This window comes from Seriola aureovittata, chromosome 15 (assembly GCF_021018895.1).
Source record: "Seriola aureovittata isolate HTS-2021-v1 ecotype China chromosome 15, ASM2101889v1, whole genome shotgun sequence".
Taxonomy (NCBI): domain Eukaryota; kingdom Metazoa; phylum Chordata; class Actinopteri; order Carangiformes; family Carangidae; genus Seriola; species Seriola aureovittata.
The window spans coordinates 24,758,037-24,779,359 of NC_079378.1; the positions used below are offsets into that span (position 1 = coordinate 24,758,037).

Consider the following 21,323-nt stretch of genomic DNA (forward strand, 5'->3'; position numbering starts at 1 on the left):
CTGCATTGTGTTTCTGTTGCTTATATTATATGTGAAGTATGTTAGATAGAAAATACTGAGCTGGGGTTGAACACAATTTCACTAATGTTTCATTATTGTAACAACAAAGTGACACAAAAAGACAGAAAAAGAGAAAAACAAGGCGTCGTCCTGTTTTACTAAAACCGAGGTCACCTGTAGTTATTGACTTTACATGCTTGTGACATGTTCTACATGGACATATTATAGACATAGGTTGTGGTAAGCTTAGAAATAACTTCCTTCAAATTATCGGCCATATGTGTGTTTGAATGTTTGACCAGTTGTAAAAATTGGATTTGAATTTTTATGGCTTTGTGATGGGTTTTAGTGGCTTTAATCATTTTGCTCATCTGCTAGTAGTAAAAGTCTTTTGAATATAACAAAAAAAAAAGAAAAAAGAATTTGTTGTAGAGTTCTTTAAATTTTTAATATAAAAGTTTTTAGAAAGGATTTGAGAACCCTTACAAACTTACCATCAAATTTTCATCATTTAAAAGACAGTGAGAATAATGAAAAATTACCTTTTTGAATATCTTATCATAAAGCACATTGGACTTTTCACATGTTGCTGAAGAGAAATCCAAAGGCTGTCAGTACAGCCATCAAGACTGAGTCTCCTCTTTCAACAGAAGCTGGTTGATTTGAGTTGGAGGCAGGCTGACCTTCTCTATACGTTATATTTGCACACTGCCATCTAGTGAGGGAAGAAAAGAATTTTCTGTGAAGACATCTTACAGGGAAACCAGCAGGGTGTTATTATCTGCAGAGGTAATTGGGTTGGGTGCAGAGGAAAAATGCTATGACATTACAATGTGCATCTGTCATCAAAACAATTGTGCATCTGAAGCACAATAAATCTGCTGAAGTTATAACAAAGATGATGATTAATACAGTGCACATCGACTATAAGAGTTATTAGTCTTGGGACTAATGACTTGCTTCTTACTGCAGCAATAATTCAAGCCAGTTATTCTAAGTATGAATTTGGTATTTCAAATATGCAGAATTATTAAAGACTATAGAAATATCAAAACATGAAGCAATTATAAACTTAAAAAGGTGTTAAAATGTTGTACAGTGATGTTTTTCCTTTGGGAAATTATTGTACATTAATGCAAAAAACTTTCAACAATGCTTGTAACACAACAGCAGGGTTTGCTTATGGAGATGATCGGTCTTTGTTGTTTTGCCAAGATAATTATCTGTAGTCTACCTGTGATATAATACCACAGATGTAATCGGAAAAGAAATGATCAATTGATCAGAGGGTAAACTGTGACTATGGAGAGTTGAAACAAGGTGCAAATGTTTTCTTAAACTGATAAATATACAGTTGTGTTCAAAAGTTTAGCAACCTCCTGGCAAATCACATATTTGGTTAATGTTTGAAGCTTGTGTTTCTGCAAGTATTTCACGGTGGATTTTGAAGTCTGCTTTGTATCATAGTCCTGTTAGGAGCCAGCCTCCTCTCAGTTTCATTTCTCTGACTACATGGCATCTGCATCCAGATATTTAATGGCATCCATTCTTCCCTCTATCTGTGCAATATTCCCCGTACCACTGGCTGCCATCCAGAGCAGAATATCTCCACCCCCACGCTTAACAGTTGGCGAAGTGCTCTTTTCATCAAGTGCTGCTCCATCTTTCTTCAAACACACCACACCTTTGGGTGGGTTTGGTGTTCAATTCCAGCGCTCAGGGGTAGATTCTGGGGGAAGTGAAGTCTGTTTCCTTGTTGAAATGTATTTCACCTGAACCTGATGCTAACCAGTTAACTTCATCTGTCCACAGCACTTTCCAAAACGACTCTGGTTTATGCAGATGTTACTTTGCAGACTTCAGAGCTTTCAGGTGAGGTCACCTACTGATGACTCATCCATGTGGACCCTGTTTGTGCATCAAGGCTGCACAGTGAAACAATGATCCACCACTGCTGTATCAGCTCAGCCTTCCTGCAGCTTCTCTCCAGTCATATGGGGGCTCAGCTTTGCCTCTCTCCCAGCACATGTGCAGCGTTATCTGACAGTTTTCTTGTTCCAGATCTTGTCTTGACTTCCACAGGTCTCCTTAACTGTCATTCTTAATGACGCTTCGGACAGTGGAAACCTCAAGCTAGGAGCGCTTTGATATCTTTTTATAGGCTCCACTGATTTTTAAGCATCAATTAGTTTCATTTTCAGATCCTGTCAGTTGCTTAGAGATTGTTGAGAGTCACCGCAAGTTCTGAAGAGTCAGAGAATTTATCAGGCTCGGAACTGAGATCAGCTGACATTTCCAAATGATAAGTCTTGACCTGCCTTACAATTCCTAACAAGTCAATTAAGGCCTAACGAGTTAATGTCCCGAGTGAGTGTTTAACAGGTAGAAGGGTGCTGAAACCTTTTGTAATTACTATTTTTTTATGTTTAAAATTATGAAATAAAAAGTAACAGTGCATGAACATTTGAAGAATCATTTTCAGTATCTCTTTGCTTCATCGGTTGTTTTTACCTCTTTTCACCTCAGAAATCATCAGAATATGTAATTTGCTGGGGATGCCAAAACTTTTGCATACAATTCAATCCGACAAAAGTATTTAGTTATTTCCACATCAGGGCCTGAAGGACTGCATCCTCTGTGCATCGGCCTGCTCCAGTATATTTGCTGTAATACTGATTTATTGTGTACAACAGCTGAATAAACACAGATCAGAGGACGGTTCCCCTAATAAGACTGGTGCTGCCAAGTTATTTTAGGCTTTGAAATGAAAATCCTTTAAATAACTTGAAGCTCTTACAGAGTGAAAGGGAGAAAACACATTTTGAATACTAGATGCTGGAACGGCCTGAAAACAAACAAACAAACATAAAACAGTTTGGGAGGTCCTGGTTGTACCAGACACACTAAAGAAACAAACACATTTAAATCAGGGGTCATGACTATATTATAGTGGGGGATCAGCCTTCCTTACTTTTTATGTCTTGTTCTTGGTGTTAGCCAGTTGCTTCTTTCTTAAAACAAAACAAAACAAAACATCAATCATCACTTCATTCAAACTAATTTTCAACATTTTAAATGGGCTATTTGTACGTTTTGCTATTGGTACACAGGCCTAGCCAGCGTTAGCATTAACAGCTGTTTACTTACCAGTCTTGGCATGAGCTTCAGCCACAGGAGGTTTAACACTCCTTCAGGTCTGCTGCTTCTTCAGGGTAGAGTGGATACTAAAGTGGCAGGGAAAGACTGACGAAAGGAGTAACAAGACAGTCAGACTGGACCAGAGCTAGCTGGTTAGCATGCTAACTTCAGTAGAAGCAAGTAATAGAAATAGAAGCTAAATAGGAAGGTTTGTTTCCACCTCTGGAGACAGCTGTTGGTGAGTAAAGGAAGAAGTTTGATGCTGAACTCACAACGTTTTTTCAAGACTGGTGAGTAAACAACTGCTAATGCTAACGTTAGCTACGTAGCAATAGCAAAACTTACAAACAGCTCCTTTACTACTAACAAGCAATCATTTTGCAGTTAGCCCCGTTAGCTTTTTGTAATGTACATCCCACTCAACACACATTGTTTCCAGCGGCAGCAGGTGGTAGTTTAACAAAAACAGTCGGCTATCCTGTCTGTGTGCTACCAAACTGCAAATCCACAAAGGTAGCAGCCAAGCTAGCTAGCTAGCTAGCTGGTGAAACGAGTCGAACACAGCAGCTGAGTGTATCGTCAGGACATGGTGGAGACCAAACCTGAGCTAAAAGGTATGTTATTATTGGACCTACGTTCAACAGGTGGCTAGACACATGATTCAGAATTAAAGTTGCTCTGCTCTGTGCATCTACTTATGTACCTGCTCAGCCAAACAGATAATGAGTTAGTCAAAACAAAGTTAAACTGGCTTGTAGAGTCTATCTACTTATTCTCCTGCCCCCAAGTGGCCAAAATATTATATTACAACTTCAATATCAGATCTGACCATGTGACAAAACTGAAGAACAGTAATAGAAAATCATTTGTTTAAGAATGTCTTTTAATGTTTTCCAGTTCAGATACACAACATACAGTGTGTAATAGCCTCTATTTGAAATAGAAATATTAACTTTAATTCTTTCAACCCCTTCTGGTCATTTATGCTCTCTCACAGTATCTTGAGCTTCAAGCAGGTTACTGAATCAGACTAAATGAAACAGACAAACAGGTGCAAGCCTTCGCGTTACCATTCCAGCGTTTAATGTCGTAATAAGAAGATATCTGGATTCTTGTAATGCTTTTTTTCCTCTTCTGTCCCTTTCTTTAAGCCAACATCAAAACTGTAGTGTAAACATGTAAACTTGGTGAGTGTGCTTCCATTATCTGTTGGCTGTCCAAAACCTTTATTTCCAAAAAAGAAAAAAAAATTGTATTTGTAATACTGCTTTTGTAAGTGAGGGCAAGTCAAACTCATATAATAGCTCAAATCGCTGGGTCAATATTCCCATAAACAGAATGTGCAGAAAGAAGAGCTAAACAAGGCAGCAAAACGACCACCATGATTAGAGTCTGAAATAAGACCAAAAGAGTACAAAGGATTTCACAACCTCCCAGTCACAGGTTATACTGCATGACGATGGTCAAGACGATGTGAGACACTAACAATTAAATCCAACATCATCACAATTAAAATTTCTTGATTTATGGTTTGTTTGCAGCACATTTCAACATCTGCCCTGTCTTGTTTTTCTGCCTCATTCCTTGAATAAGCCCTACTCCCTCTTCCTTCATCTGTTCTCTGAAGCTGTTCTCTGCCTTTTTAACCAATAAAAGGACTCATTTCCCTCCAAAGCTTCCATCATGATTGATGGAATAGTGCCAGGTGTGTACGGTATGCTTTAGACAGCCACATATGCAGTAAGAGCATTATTTTAATCACAACAATATCTAGGCTAACCTGAGCCGTAAGCATTCCTTTTCGTGTTTATGTTGACCTCAACCATGCTGTGGTTTTTAAAATTTTTTTTATTATTCATGTATGATAACAGATGTATTCATGTGCCCACAACCTATTGGAATTTGCCCCTCGAATATCTAGGAAATAAAGGAGAATCAAACATACGCATGAGTGCTAAAATCATGTAAGTCATCTAAACTTGCACCTGTTGTCACAAAGAAAAGATCCGGCCAATCACTCAAACCAAACGACAAACATAATATTTACAAATTCCAGTTTGTTCTCTTACACTTAAAAAATGTACAGTTAGTTTCATGTGTTGGTTTTTGTTCTTTTGTCCTCGCAGCTCGCTCCAGTCCAGTGTGAGGGATGGCAGTCTGGCTCCAGAGTGTCGTTATCCTAAGCAGACAGGATACAGAACATTACAAGGAGGGGGAATTAATCCCGCTTGCTTTTGTGGTATATGGTGTATGAGTAATGTCTGTCATTAAAGATTTTTTTCTTTTTAAATCAGGTTTTTAGAATGCATCCTGTGTGCATTGACAGATCATACTGTAGCTGACGAGCTATTTCGTTGTCACCATTGAATCACGGTCGGCATTTGTCCAGTGTTGTCCTAATGTCACCAGGGTTTTTTTTTCAGAATTGTCCAGAGTGTGACCCGTCTCTTTGTTCAATTGTGCGAAAGATGTGAAACGCGCATACAAGGCTTTCTCACCTTTTGACCATCATAAATATATCTCATCCTTTCTCCCGCCTTGCAGAGGGGAGAATCATAAAACAACAAAAGAGCAGACGAAAAGATAACTGTCAGGCAGTCTTCAAACACTTGAAGCATGTGGTTTATGTCAGTCACAGACAAAAACCTTATTTAGACTATTCATGTAAAGTTTCTTTTTTTCGTAACTTAAAAAAGTGCTATCTTCAGGTGAGATTGAGAGACAGTGACTGTGCAAACTTGACAGAGAAACAGAGCAAAAAAAGGGGGAGGGAAAGAAAAAAGGCTTTCATCAGTCTTTCTGGTAGAGTTGCAGCACAGCCTCAGTGTTAGGAAATGAAAAAAATAAAGAGGAAATATTTACTCTTTTTGTTATAATCATAGTTTTACACAATATTCATCTCTTAATACTTTAATACCTTTTGAAGTGCCACAAAGTGCAGTTGATATTAAAATAGAAAATGAAAATGATTTTCAAAAAAAAAAAAAAAAAAAAAAATCAATGAAGAACAAGGCAAATCATCAAAATGACAAACAAACTTCTCTGTCCACACTTTTAGGAGAAAAAAAAACATCATGCAAATATCCCAGACAGCAAAGTAGTTAATAAAACTTTATATTCTTCTTTTTTAAACGAGGATATATTGATTTGATCTGATTTCCCTTTAAAGAAGAGACCAGCCACAGTGCAACATTGAGTGTAATTAAAAAACCAAAAAAAAAGTGTGTGGATCAAAAAGAAAGATGAAGGGGGTTGGCACTTTTTATGATGGTAATTCCTTTTTGTAAGATACAGTCAGGATGGACCTCTCCAGGCGGTCCACTGGACGCCAGTGAAAGAGGAATTTTATCACAGTACTTGGCACCAAGAATGCTGGTAAAAACGAGATATCAGAATATCTTTTTTTTTTCATTCATATCCTTACAATTTATTAATAATACATCATTTACATTTGTGTTTTTGTATAAAAGACTCCAAAAGGAAAAAAGAGTCTAGAAGTGATTGTGAGAAAGAGGAAAGAAGTGGAGATGGAAATGGATTATGTCAATGGTTTAATAAAAACAGCTACAAGGGAGGATGCAGAGAGAGAGAGGGAGAGAGGGAGAGGGAGGGTGAGGCAGCGAAAAGAGAGGAGCAGTTAAATGAGCTGAGATGGGGATACAGACAGAGAGATAATGAGTGAGAAACAAATAAAGTAATGGACATGATTAGAGCCTGTGTGGCGGAGATGCAGCGAGTTCTAATGGGCAGCCTGGATTCCAGGTTGCGTCCCACAGACTGAGTATGATTCAGTTATTTCCTGTACCGCCCATCAGTTGAAGCCCCAATCTGGAAATTCTTTCAAAAGCATCAGTTCTGAGTATACAGATTTTTAAAAAGCAGAACTTTTGATGGCGTCTAGGCCGCATCATAACTGAAAACAGGTACATACATTTGTAAATAGAAGTAAATTAGGTTTTGAAATAAATGAAAAACTCATGCTCAGCTGTCAAATAGTGTTCATCCTTGTTCTCCTGGCCCTGTCAATACATTTCACTCTAAACAAAATTCTCCAAAATCAGAACGCGGAGACAGCTGTTGGGACATAGTGTTCAACACAGTGTGCCAAACGTCACTTCCAGATTGGGCCTTTAAAGCTGCAATTTGTAAGTTTCAAGAAATCACCGCTTTATGACAGACAGCTTGTGGAGCATATGTCGCCTCACACAAAGCTGCTCGCTACTGTAATATCTTTTCACTAAATGAACGAAAATGGATATTTGTATTCTATGTTAAACTTAGTTTTACACTGACACAACACATGCGCAAAACAACCAAGCTACACATAAGATGCCTGACTGATTGTGATTAGCTCGATACCTCTGTGAGAGAGAGCTACAAGCTTACAGCTGCATTTTTTGGCGGCTCACCTAAGCACCAGATATCGAGAGAGCTTTAACGGGGCAGAAGAGTATGAAGCCACGATGACAGGCTTTTGGCAAAGGAGCTTCTTTAATCAACTCCTTGATTTATGATTACGTTTTAGAGGTATTTCACTGCTTAAAATCTTACAAACTGCAGCTTTATTTGAGGGCTTTAATGAGAAAAGACAGATATAGTAAAGAAGAATAGAGGGCGGTGAGAGTGAAGGTTGTATGGAGCAGTTTGTGTGGTGTGTCTCTGTGAGCCCAGAGTGGGGTAGCAGAGGTTGTGCCTGGTCCTATACACGGGTGGTGGAGTGTTGGTGTGGCAGGGCATTGTTGCTGTGGCTGGGGACAGGTGTGGTGGAGGGGGCCGGGACGGGGGGATAAGTGTTGAAGGGGTGGAGGGGCTGCATGCTGCTGATGGTGCTGGGGATCATGGTGATGGTATTGGCTGTCATCAGTGGCACGTCCTCCGGTGCTCGCCGCAGGGCCAACGTGTAGTCAGGCGGGCACACGGGAGGCCGCAGAGGCTCCAGGTCGCCATGGACGCCGCGGGACGGGAGGGGTGTGCCGTGCTCCAGCTCCACTCTCTGCTGCTTCATCTGCAGCGACATTAGCTCCTCCTCCTGGCTCAGTGCCAGGTCATTGTGCGGCGGGGCCCCTACGACTCCCATGCCTACACCCATGCCCATCGTCGTGCCTCGTTGCGGGGAGAGTCGGCGGTGGCGTCTCTGCATGAGTTCGTGGCGCTTATCCCGTTTGTAGTAAAGCGCAGCAAAGGCCAGCACATTCAGGAAGAGAAGCGAGGCGCCCACGGCTACCGTCACACTCAGCTCGGTGGAGTAGTCCCGCGTCTCATCGGGGAAGGGAGAGTAGCGGGGTCTCTCTGAACCGTCAGGCTCAGGATCAGGAGGATAGGTGGAGATTACAGGGTGTCGTGTGGAGCGGGTACCGGGGTTGTGGGGGCCCTTCCAGCGGTTGGGGCCTCCGGGCGGCAGTCGAGTTGTGAAGGAGCTAATGATTTCCTCGTGGAGGCTGTGGAGGTGTGGCACCAGCTCCAGCCAGAAGGCCACCTTGTTGGCCCGGTAGTTGTCTCTGACTCGAGGCTTCAGGCCGATGTGCAGGTACTGCTTGTCTTTGGAGCTGAACTTGGTCCAGATCACCTCCTCAAAGCGGTTGGGCTTGGTGTGGATGAAGGTGGTGTCCTGAGGAACTGGTAGGTTCGGATCCCTGGAGGAGAGAAACCATTTGTTTTTTATGTTAACAACGATGAATCACTGCTAAGTTAGTAATTTAGCATTAGTATTAGCATTAGCATAATCTATGTTACTACAATAATCTAATAAACCAAAACACAGGGGCTGGTGCAGTATCAGAGGTGAAAAGAAATCAGCTGCGGTGTTTAGAAGGAACAGGTTCTGTGTGTCACTGTTTGTTCCCTGTCCGACTTCACTCATGGGCTAAAGTGCTAAAGGGATAATGGAAAATCACCTGAACGCACTAGATTTTTGAATAAGATAAATCCACACATCTGAAAGTAACTTATATATTTGGTATTAACTAACCCAGTCTTGGCAAAGTTGGTCCAGTAGGTCATGACTACAGCGCTGAGCATCACATCGTTCTTGGAGAAGTTACAGGGGAACAGGTCGGTGGCTCCCACCATGGGAATCCCAAACACATAGGGTATCTCATCTCCGTGTGCTGCGTCTGCCCAGTCTGGCCTGGCCTCGGTCTGACAGTGGTGGTGGAAGGTGTAGAAGTAGACAGGCGACTGGAACTCGGCGTGCAGCTTGGCAGTGGCGACGGCCGGGGCCACCCACTGGTGGTCCGTAAACAGAGCCAGGAGGGTCTTCCTACGCATGTCACTGTTGTCCCTGTCAGCCCAGTCTGTGTACATGAACTTTATGGTTTCCCTCAGGATGTCTTTTCCTGGGAAGAAACAAAAAAGAGATGTGAGTATGTCCCGTACGCAGTGCTGGAGTGTGTGGTTATCTGCAACATTATCTTCACGGTGGTGTGTTGGTAGATGGTTTTTATACTTCCTGTCTCTGTACTGCCAGTCAGCGTCACTGTTTGGACTGCACCAATAAAATCAGACCAGAGCCACTGCACAGGAAGCATCGTAAACAGATTTTACTGGGAACACAGTAAACTTTATGGCAAAATCCATGTTATCCTTTGTCCCTTTAGTGTGTGGCTTCATCACAGCAAATAAATGATCAAAGAAGTTACTTGATCAATCCATCACTTCCGCTAAAGCTGTTCACAGAGATGAAACAATGTCACAGCAGGAGACACGGGGGACTGCTACGAGACCAGCAGGCTAGATCAGCCTGTTAGCATGTCTCCACTTACAGCAGTGACGACGTCTGTCCCTAAAAAATAAACCTACTCCGTGTCAAAGGGAAAAATGCAGCAAAGCGAACTAATCAACCCGCCACATTTCTTTATTCAGTCACCTCTATTTATTTTTGACAAAGCGGTTTAACTGTAATCAGTGGAAAAATGTTGAGAAGGTCTCTGGTTTGCTACAGACCAAAGACTTGGAGAAAGCCAACCTTGTTCCAGAATACATAGCCTTCATGAATATTTATGCAAATGAAACTTTTAATTAATCAGAATTTCAAAGCTTTTCTTTATTACAGCTCAATTATCACAGAATCTTCCCTCAGATTCTTTAATTCTTTTGTTCAGATTCTTTGGATGAAGAAGCATCAGACGGTGAAGAGGAAACACTTGTATTGTAGCAGAAAGACAAAAAAATCCTACAGACATTCTTTACCAGATAAAAAGTTCAGTATAGAGTGGGCTGTGCTACCCTGACCCTCGCCTCGCAGGTCGCAGGGACTCATAGAGACTCTTCTTGATTTTAATGACTTCTCGGAGCCAGAGGTCAACAACAGGTGGAAAATGACAGATTTCAGCTTTAAATGAGTGAATAACTTTAAAGGAAAAATCAGATCTGACCATCAGGGTATCCATACAGATTGTCCACAAAGTTGGAGATGGTGTAGTCAAACGAAGCTGCTGATATTCCATCTTCTCCTTCACTGTCATCCACAAACTTCAGGCCCTCTCCCTGGTTGACCCCCAGCAGTATGTCGTAGTTGAGGAACTCGCCCTGGTGTCATGGCAAACACACACAGCATGACGAAGCAGAATGCTACAGTGATCAGCTCTAATTAGTAATTGTTAACAAAGTACTGTATTCACATACAAAGGAAGGGAAATGATTAACAGACAAAAGGCAGTTATTCACTGGATGACGCCCAGAGAAAGCAGCTCTGACCTGCTGCATGAGGATCTCAGGGTCGTCCGGCACCACGTCCCCGTCCACCACCGGTCCGAAGGCGATGTGATAGCGCGCAGGCTGGATGTCTTGGTCCACCAGCTCCCGGAAACTCTTTCTCCGCAGGCAGTCCACCAACTCAGCCATGTCCCCCAGAGTGCAACCGACCTTCCGCGCCAGGATCTTGGTGTACATGAGCGGTCGGTAGTTGACCGACCAGCTGGAGATGGCTGAGCCACTCTGAGCGATGGCCCTCTGGAACAGGCCTACGCAGAGCACAAGCAGCACATACACAGCAGATAGAGCTTCAACAGGAAACATACAGTCACTTGTTCTCTCTCAGTTGAGCTCTGCTTTCTTCCCTCTGACACACTTTTGCTAGCAGCTGATGGGGCCTTCAAGGCTTTACAATGTGAGTGCTTTCAATAATGCATATGTTGGAGGAGGAGCAATTGTGGAGTATTACATACGAGGCAAGATGAAGCAGATATCCTGCTGCTTTTCATAGCTGGAGAAAATCTTTATGAACATTAGCGTAGGAAAATGAAGTGTTTCCATTACAGAGACAGCAGCAAGAAAAATGGTGACAACTCAGCACAGAGCAGCGGGTCTGACGGCCGCCGTGGAAACAGTCAGAAAGACAGAAAGAGCGACAGAGAGAGAAAGAAAACTGCTCGCACTGTTGCACCGCTGCACTGTTATGTAAAGTGGCTTGCTGTCCCTCTGTTTTATCTGCAGATTCTGTCATTAATAATTAAGCCCCCCCATATTCTGCATGTGCCCCACCCCCGCTCCTCTCCCTGTGAAATCAATTAAGAAGCCTCTCAGCTGCAGCTCCAGCTCTACTGCTCATCTCATCTCTCCTCTGAGCGCGCGCACACACACACACACACACACACACTCACACGCTCACACGCACACACACACTCACACGCTCACACACACACACACACACACACAGTACCTTTAAAAACTCTTCACCCTCCAACTTTTTCTGCGCTTTGCGGTGTTACAGCCTGCCTTCAAAATGGAGCAGAGGAGGATTTTTTGCCATAAATCTATGCAGAACAACCCGTCATGATAATGTGGATGTTGAGTTTTCAGTTTTTAACATGAGAAAAAACTTACCATGATTTTCACCAGAATAACATTAACCAAAAAAAAAAAACTGAAGCGAACTAGAGCTGCACAATTAATGGCAACATGGCCAAGTGCAATATCCTCATCCCAGGAGCTGCTTCTTTTGATTAATAAAATGTGTCACATTGTGGCGCATCGTTAGCAACATTAGCGTTGTGGTGCTACGGAGACGTCTCCGACTACAAATCATATTCCCCAGACATGAAGGAACATGTTTGTTTGGTACAAGACCAACAAAAATCACATGAAAATCAAATTCAAAAATGACCGTTGCAACTGAAATTAAAAATTGCATATTGCAATATGATTTTTTTTTGCATATTGTGCGGCTGTAAACCAAACCCACCAAATTCTTGTTAAAGGAACTTTGAAGTAACACAACTAATTAGCAAACGAGTACATTTTGATATAATATATAAAATGTGTTTTTAATATAATGCTATATAAAGCAGCACAGCAGTGTGGACCACAGCGCTGACGTAATGTATTTGAATATGAATGTGATAGTTTATTGTGTGGTACTGTTTTATGTACGAGCTCATGTGGAAGGTTTAGGTGTGAGTGTTCGACCTAGTCTGTGGACAGCATGTAATCTAGCCAACACCTACAACCTGGTCACTACTCAATGAAAAGTAACTATTGAAATTCTGTTCCATGTCGTCCTGAATATTTTATGATTCATGACAAAAAGACACATTTCCTCAGCACGCTGAGAATCTGCTTCATACAGCGCAGATAGAAGATGTTATTTCATCTGTCCAAGGTCAGTCTGTCAGTGTGAAGGTTAACAGTTCAGTAATAACATAATCTGAGCTCTTGGTAAAGTATAACGTGCCATTCGCCTTCTGAGCGCAGGAATCACAGGATTAGAGATCAAACATCTGCTGCGTATTTTAGATTTCTGTTCCTCAAAAACAAACGAATCAGTAAATACACTCCTTAATCAGAAGTATCGGCGACTGTTCTGGTTCCCACAGTGACGCCTCAAGGACAGACCAATGATACTGCCGGATTTGTTTTACTGTACTGTACTGTAAATAACATGTCCTTAAAAATAAAATGATGAGACATTTACATTAAGTACATTTCAAATTATGCTTTACAATGTATGGAAATGGAGGGATAAACATCTAAATCACTGTAAAAAAAAAAAAAAAAAAAAAAAACCTGTTAAATGTGCTGGTATGACACAGCTGTTGGGTCATCTCACAGTTGCCAGCTGTCATAGTAACACAACATGTTTTCCATCTGTACGTGCAGATGCACAGCGTCACAGCGGTGACTAAAAGATGTAAACTCACGCTGTGTGGTTGGCTCACTGCGCTCACAGCTACTGGTGGGTTGGGGGAAACTAGTAGTCTCACACCTGAATCCTTTCTCTGCAGTTACAAACTGGTGCCAATGGACAAACAGACAAACAGACAAACAGACTAAACCCTCTCTTCATCAGCTACAGATACAGAAACATCAATGGAGAGACGGACAAGAGACACAGACTCAGTGGATGATTTCACAGGTGTTCTTCTTTTTTACATCCGAACAGAATGAAAGAAATTAATCTAACCAACCAGCATATTTAATTTGATTATTCATTATTTAGTTTAAGCTCAATATTTACCACAAATCTGCACAGAAACACTTTATTTGGAGTGACTGTGAATATTAAATCAGTCGTGAAGTAATTATTAATTTCTCATTTTAACCTTTATTTTGGATGGAAGATTTAGAGGGAAAAAATATTAGGTAATACTATGGTGGTTGGGAACCACTGGCAGCTCACTCCTTAGTTTTGTGATGGTGAGTGTTTTCAAAAAACGAACTAATTTGACAGCAGTGGCGCCTGCTGGTGACATTAGTGAAACATCCGACGTGAACTGAAGACTGTAATTTAGCTTTTGGGCCAAATTGCAAGATTACTGAGTAAAAGAGGCGTTTTTAACCGTCCATCAATTAAAGGGATGGAATGATTTTAAAACACGACCTCAGCCCTCACTGAGAGGACTCACTGTATTTTCCTCAGGGCCTGTTCAGACAGGCTTAGTTTCATTGGAGAAATGCAACTGTCAGTGATCTTTGTCCCATGTAGGGTGACGTTATTTGGGATTATTACAGAGCTTGTGTCCCGAGGTGAGTGATGGTTTTATTGCAAGTAACCTACTGTTTTCACCCATCTGTCCACTAGATTGACAATCTGGTTTCCTTTCAGATTACTGAAAAAAATACTACATTCTTTCATATAGTAGATGACTCATTTCTGAATATTGAATCCCATCCCTCAATATTACCACACATCTTTTATCTGATTTAGGCTGTTCATTGAAATTATGAACAAGCTCCGTGCAGAAACACACAGAGCATGTTAATTCCCTTTGCGCGGGGTATATGACTTGTGAAGTGACAATGACAGGGGCAGAACCTCACCCTCAGAGTGGTGGGAGAGGATGAGAAGGTTCACACAGGCGGCACCGGCTCCGGAGCCAAAGATGGTGATTCTCTCTGGGTCTCCTCCAAAGTGGCCAATGTTTTCATTGAGCCAGCGCAGGGCTTGGATCTGGTCCAACAAGCCATAGTTCCCTTTAGCAGACTGGTCCCCTGTGCTCAGAAACCCTGCAGGGTAAATTAGAACAAACACAGAGAGGAAGAGAGAGAGGAAATACAGATTCATGTGTGAATGGAGGAGCGGGGCAGAAATTCAGGGGCACAGGAATAACAATCCTGTGCTTTTAAATGCCTTTTTAAAAGTATCCCACATAAACAGAAGATGGCATCCTGTCATTGTCAGGAACTTCTCAGCCTCCAACTCTTTGCAAGTCTGAGGAGATTTCACACAGAGAGCTTGCCAAATTACTCATTTTTAATACCCACGCTAGAAATACAACACAGTTAAGAGAACTTGTCAGCAGAGAGAGGAGGAGAGCAACAGAAGGCATGTTTCACCTACTTCCAGGACACACATTTACACAGTAGGTGCACACCCACAACAAGATAAAATAAACTGAACAAAATGTCACACAAACACACACACACACACACAAAGAATGCTTTGTTCTTATGAGAGTGAATTACAGTAAATTACTATTTCAACCTGCAACACACATAGCTGTTTAAATGTTGACTGGATGACTTTAATTCCCAAGAAAGATATAAAATGATTTCAGTAAATTACACTCTCACAGATCAGTGGCTGCAGGGAGGAGGATGTGATGAAGAACATGTGTCTTTGTGTACCAGAGTCACACAAAGACACACTTTGACTATAGCTTAGATGTAACTAATAGACTTCAGATAGATGTCTAAATTTATCTGTTGCACAAAGCTGTCTACTTCTTGACGATATTAAGTGGGACTAATTTGCTGTGAATTCTGGGAAAGAGAAGAGTTTTTATTCAAACTAAAAAGCATGGCTGACCAAGGATAGTTTCCTTGGACACGTCTCGCGGCTCTATACTTCCTGCTGGACACTGCGCTCTCTATAAACTCTTTTCTTTCTCACTGTTTGCTGCACAACAAACCACAAAGTATGAGCCATGTTTCCTTGTTTTTGTCATTTGTTGCCACTGAGTGTTACCATGGAAACGTGGCTCTTACTTTAGAATTAGCATAGGGGCGAGGTGAATAACTTTTTAGGCTTAAAATAAGTCTGTACCTATTTTTGTAAAAGTGTGTAATTTGTATTCGCAAAATTAAAACAGACCTGACACACCGGCCTGAACTATCTCACCCATTACTTCACTTCGTCTCAGTTACACTGGCAACAGCTGATTTTCATGTCATGGAAAACAACAGCTGTAACCAACATTGACATATAATCACCTGTTAAGTTTACATGATGAATCTAACAAACATGTCATGTATTTACACTTCACTTACATTTCTTCTGCGCACACGTCTAGTCAGTGTGTCTGGCGCTCGGTGCGGGGACGGTGGCGTCAGCGGCGTACAGTGGGTTTATCAGAGCTCTTTCAGTGTAAACACATTTCTGATGCTGATGATTGAGACTGTGAAGCTCTGTAGAGCTGACAGGAAGAGCAAAGTTGAGGGAAAATTCTCTGTGGGTTCATCACAACAAGTGAACTCTGTCACATACAAGTCCCCATGTATTCCATTGGAAATATGAAAGTATTGACTGTAGCAGCTTTAAGGAAGATGGAGCTGTCTCGTTATCTCCAGCCATAATTTGTTCCTTCCGTGGACAAGATGGCTGGATAATATTTTCATCTTTTCTTGTGCAGATTTAGCGGCTACCACACAATGTTTGTCATGCCAGCAAACCCATCCAATGACCTGTCAGATAGCTGCTTTCTATGCTGCAACAGAAACGGAATATTTTCATATTCAGTAATAATTCAAAACATGGACCGCAGACACACAGCTCGACACAATGCAACCATGCTCACCATGTCACACACATGAGCTGAGCTGATGAATAGTAGATGTTTTCCTTTGCAGGGACATGTACAGCAAAACTGAGAATATACAGTGTACACAACTATACACGAGGTCCTGGTGTCATGGTCAGTGCGTCTGCATAATCTTTGTTAGTTACGGTGTGACTCTATACGGCATAAACACACATTAATGCTTTTGGTGAATGAAGTGATCGTCGTTCACAGTTTGTTTCCTTGCGTGGGAATAGAAAAAGAAATAGGAATAATCAAGCAGTGTATTCTAAAGGACGGCCCGTAAGTACAGTATAGGGGGTACACAGAGACAGATGGTTGCCGACAGCAGTCAGCGCGTTTCCAAGCAAATGAAGTTTTATTGTTAATGATTAGAATGTGACAGTGGCGATGATGATGGTAGCAGCAGTGGCGATGATGACAACCTGCCAAATTGACCTTTCTACAACCATCAGGGTGACACACACACACACACACACACACACACAAGTCTCATGCCGCACTCTTCACTGTGCTTCAACGACTGTTAACAGCCTGAAGTCTTTTTGTTGGGGTGACCTGGATCAATCATGATTCATATGACAGAGTGTCCAAATGCTTTGCTGAATGTATTATATCATAGTGATATTAGATTTTCATATAACTTCTAATTATTTAGTTTACATTGTATTTAATTGTATTTATTTATGATTTGTATTTACTTTGACTCATCATGGGGGTGCAGTAAGGTGCCAGGTGTCTTATTGAGATTATTTTGGATAGGCTCACCCCTGGCCAATACTTTTAGCCAAGTAAATTTTTTAAAATATTTAATTTTCTAATCATTTCTCATATTTAATGAACACATTAAGGATAAAAGGGAAGCTTATTGGCTGTCAAAAAAAAAAAAAAAAAAGAAAGTAACATTAATGCTATGAGCTTTGGTTCTGAGCCTAGTTTCCATAGAAATCTTGTTAGTTTAAATCACATCAATGTTGCAGCAGAAATTACCTTAAAAGGATTACTCCCAGTAATCAAGACACAGTTTGCATGTTACTGTGTAATTGTACTATCCTTGGATCATCCCAGCAATGACCGGCTCTTAGCCTGATGTGACTCTGACCTGGTAATGTATCAGCGCTGACCTCTTATCAAAACCATAGGCATGTGGAAGTGTCTGCTCCGTGGCTGCCCAGCCAGTGCTGAGCTGCCTGCCACAGTTGCCTGGCAACTGTCCAGAGCTTCAGGCAAAATGATATGGACAGACACTCACAAAAGCACTTCCATACACACATTCAAGCACTTCCATATTCAAGTACACAAACAGCTGCATGCACGCGCACAGCAACACAAAAAAAAAACAAAACAAACGCAGATGAGCGCGTGAACTAGCATGCTAGCTCGAGCTAGCACCTCCCTTCGCTGCCTTTACAAGGGCAACATGAAGAGATGAAATTTATCTTCCACCATTGAAGATAAGTCAAACAACTTCCCTCTTCTCCTCTCTTTCTCTTTCAGTAAGTTTTCTTTCTGATTCCCCCCATCTGCTGAGTTGGGCTTCCTACTGACTTTAGCGCTGAGAGCAGCAGTTTATGAGGCTGAACTCATGCATATTCAACACTTGCTTTAGGTAACGGCCAAGGAACTGTGAGGAGAGTCATCAACCTCTGAGTAAAGACACAGGCTGGAGACAGGGGAAGGAATGGCTGGGATACAACAGAGAGCAACTGATGGAGGGAAATTTAAAACTTACAGAATATTGTGTCACGCTAAAAAAAAAAAACATCTGATAATAACTGCAACCTTCGATGTCATGATTCAAGAACATCTTTCAAAAAGAAATCATGAAAGCTTAATATTACCACTGAATGGAAAAAAAGGAGGGGCAGCACTTAGTCTTTCTCTATTATACACTGATGAGATGAGTTATGGTAAGAGCCCATTATCTCTTATTGATATGGTACTCCATCCATAACAAGGACTTATATTAGTATAGAGATGTGTCAGAAGGATTTTCACTTCATAAGAGATGCATTATACATAAAGGGACAACAGCCCAACACTAAATGGACGTTTTCAGTTTTTAGAAGAGGATATTTAGTGCACTATAATGAGCAGCTTTATTCACTAGCTCTTCTGCTGTCAACCATCTCTGCCAGAGACTGCACTATTCACAAATCCACAGTCCAGAACTGAAGTGTGGTCAGTCATCTGACTGTTTGACTACTGAGACGGGAACACGCATCTGCAGAGTAATTTTTAGGACTGAACAGAATGACTGCAGTGGGTCACTGAACATGTTTCTGTGAACAGAGAAGAGCCAGGGGAGGGGGAGGCGTGTGTGTGTGTGTGTGTGTGTGTGGGGGGGGGGGGGGGTGAAAGGAGTGAAAGGGATAAAAAAAAAAAAAAATCCAGAGACATAAAACAGGTATTAAACTGAATATTGCCCAAAGCTACTGTCAGATCCTAAATGACAAGAGAGGTGAAAGGAATATACTGCAGGACATATTATATAATTTCACTGTGACATCACACAAGAGATGATGAGAGATGTCAAAAATCAGAGGGAAGATATTTCCTTTTTAATACACACAGAACATGTGACTGAGTCACTGTTAAAAAAAGGAAAGAAAAAACTTAGCAGATGGTGACTGTCTCCTGCACACTGAAGACTAAAGAATATGTTTTGATGATTGGAATAAAGTGGATTTGATCATTCAGTGTTATGCAGCAACCCTGGGGATTATCTGCAGTGTATGAATATAACGGTGGATAAATATGACGTGATCTTTCACTGTATCGTGTGAAAGTTCTTTCATTAAGAAGCTCTGAGGTGCAGTATACAGCTCACTTGTTCCTCTGAATCTATTTGAAGAAGCATGTAGTTTCATTATAAAGACTTTATAAAGTGATAGCAACATTGTTTTGGTAACATTTTTCTGTCTAGCTTGAGACTTGAAGTCTACGGCGCTGCGGGCGCCCCCTAGAGGCTGCTGTTTCCATGGTGTTACAGTGTTGTATGATCTTTTTTATTCTCTTATTCAAAGAACTTGCTCCTTCCTGTTGGAATATCACGTTTTTTACAGGAATCTGTTGAGTCTCCTCGTTGGCAGTGGAAGTTCAATCTTAAGACCTGCTGCTCAGTCTAAATCGCTCTTTATATCAAGTATGCCCAGAAATGAAATTACATTGTAATTGGGCTCCCTCCCATGGAACTACTGTGATTTCAGCACACCGTCCACATGCCTCCAATGTCACTGTATTCATTACCTCACTTATCTCGTTCAGTTTCCAGCCTCACACGTCCGTTCAAATGGTCCCACGCTGGGCGATAAAACCGGGCTGTCGAGCAAATCTGAAACGCTTTGCTGAACGCTTCAAATGTCACTGACACAAAGATGTTTCAAAGCTCTTTGAAAGAAAAAGTTCCATTTCAGAAACATCTGATGAAAATCAAATCAATTAAAAACTGATCAAATTAACAGATCTATCGTCACATGTATCCTTTGGTTATTATGTAACTGTCCACTGATTGCACTACGTTAAAATGTGGATATTACATCAGAGTTCCCTATTGACTGGCTACACTAAAGGTTATTGTTGAGTCACCCTGAGGTATCTGCAGTGTGGGGCTTTGTCTACTCAATGTTAGCCTGAATGATGGAACAGTATGTTAGTATTTATAGTATTCGAGTGAACCTCCCTCTCCTTCAGTCACTGGGCTGGTTATGTGGAAGTAGAAATCAAATCACAGTTTTACAGAATAAATGGTGCTAATTAATGCCATGAGGACGGTTTACACATCTTTATAAATCAGTGTCATCAACCGAGAAATCATCAACTGTGCCTCAACTCCCCATGTTGCCATGGAGACACTGGTGAACTGTGGGCTACAACTTGAAGTGTTTTGTTGCCTCTTAGTTTATATTTTAGCAAATCGGATCATTAAAAACCTGTCAAATTAGCATTTCCTGTAACGTACCCATGGATGTACGGACACTGGATTACTGTGATATAATTTGACTATGACGATGATTCCTGGTGGATTCAAACTCAGCAGAAGTTGCAAGGACACAATCTATACATGCATATAGGTGAGGAAAGTAATACTGATGTTTTCTAGACACTTTGATCATTTGAGTTTGATGTGACACTTTATGTGGTGGATAAGATGTCGAGCAGAAGTGCGACTAGCTGCATTAATTATCTTCCTTGTATCTGCCTGGTCCAGCTGTGCATCTGGCTGCCAGCCTGGCGTGCAGACTGGTGTCAGCTCCAGTCAATATACCTATAAGTCATTAGTGTTCAGTGTGAACTTTGCCTGTAAGAGAGAAGCTGTCCTTGGATCTGTTTTTTTTTTTTGTCAAGAACCTGAAACCTCAAACACAATCACAATAAGAGCCAGATCGCAGATTAAGTATTAAACATACTGTAGCCAAAGGGAAGAAATCGTGTCTAATATTTTAATATTTCATTTTTAAGCTCAACATCTTGATTTGCACATGAATCTAGTCACAATCGTAACATAACTGCAGAGAAATGACTTTAGTTTTCTCTACCGTCATGGCAGTCAGTGCACTATAGGAGAAATATGGGGAGAGAAGTGTTCATGATCGCTCGCAGAGTGGGAAGATTGTGGCTCTGTGCAGGGAGTGGGAGGTGTGTGTCATTTGTATTTAGGGACATCTGAGTTGTGAGAAGGCAGCAGGCTGAAATTAATTGAGAGCAAAATCTGTGCTGGCTAAAAATACTGTTTATGTCACATTTAAAGGGATGTTTTTGAGAACAACGGGTCGTACAATTTGAACTGATTCCCGAGGCTAACTGAGCTCAGTAGTATTCATGGATGCACTAACATTGTTTGACTGGACTTATGCTCAAAATGTTTTCATGTTCATGTTGTTCGTGTTCATGGGCTTCTACCTATGAAGAAACATTTTGACCAGTCCGTAATAATAATAATAATAATAA

At 41.3% G+C, this 21,323-nt stretch overlaps 1 protein-coding gene across 1 annotated transcript in view; it reads right to left on the minus strand.

The window, feature by feature from the left end:
- Positions 1-4,000: 4,000 nt before the first annotated feature.
- The window catches only part of nlgn2b (neuroligin 2b), a 60,539-nt gene continuing 43,216 nt past the window's right edge, over positions 4,001-21,323 (minus strand). Inside the window, exons 5-9 of the mRNA XM_056397832.1 lie at positions 14,395-14,580; positions 10,834-11,099; positions 10,512-10,665; positions 9,107-9,473; positions 4,001-8,771 (exon numbers count right to left, since the gene is read on the minus strand). Of these exons, the coding sequence (XP_056253807.1) occupies positions 7,838-8,771; positions 9,107-9,473; positions 10,512-10,665; positions 10,834-11,099; positions 14,395-14,580 (1,907 nt within the window). The 3' untranslated portion in view covers positions 4,001-7,837. The remainder of the gene's footprint in view (positions 8,772-9,106; positions 9,474-10,511; positions 10,666-10,833; positions 11,100-14,394; positions 14,581-21,323) is intronic.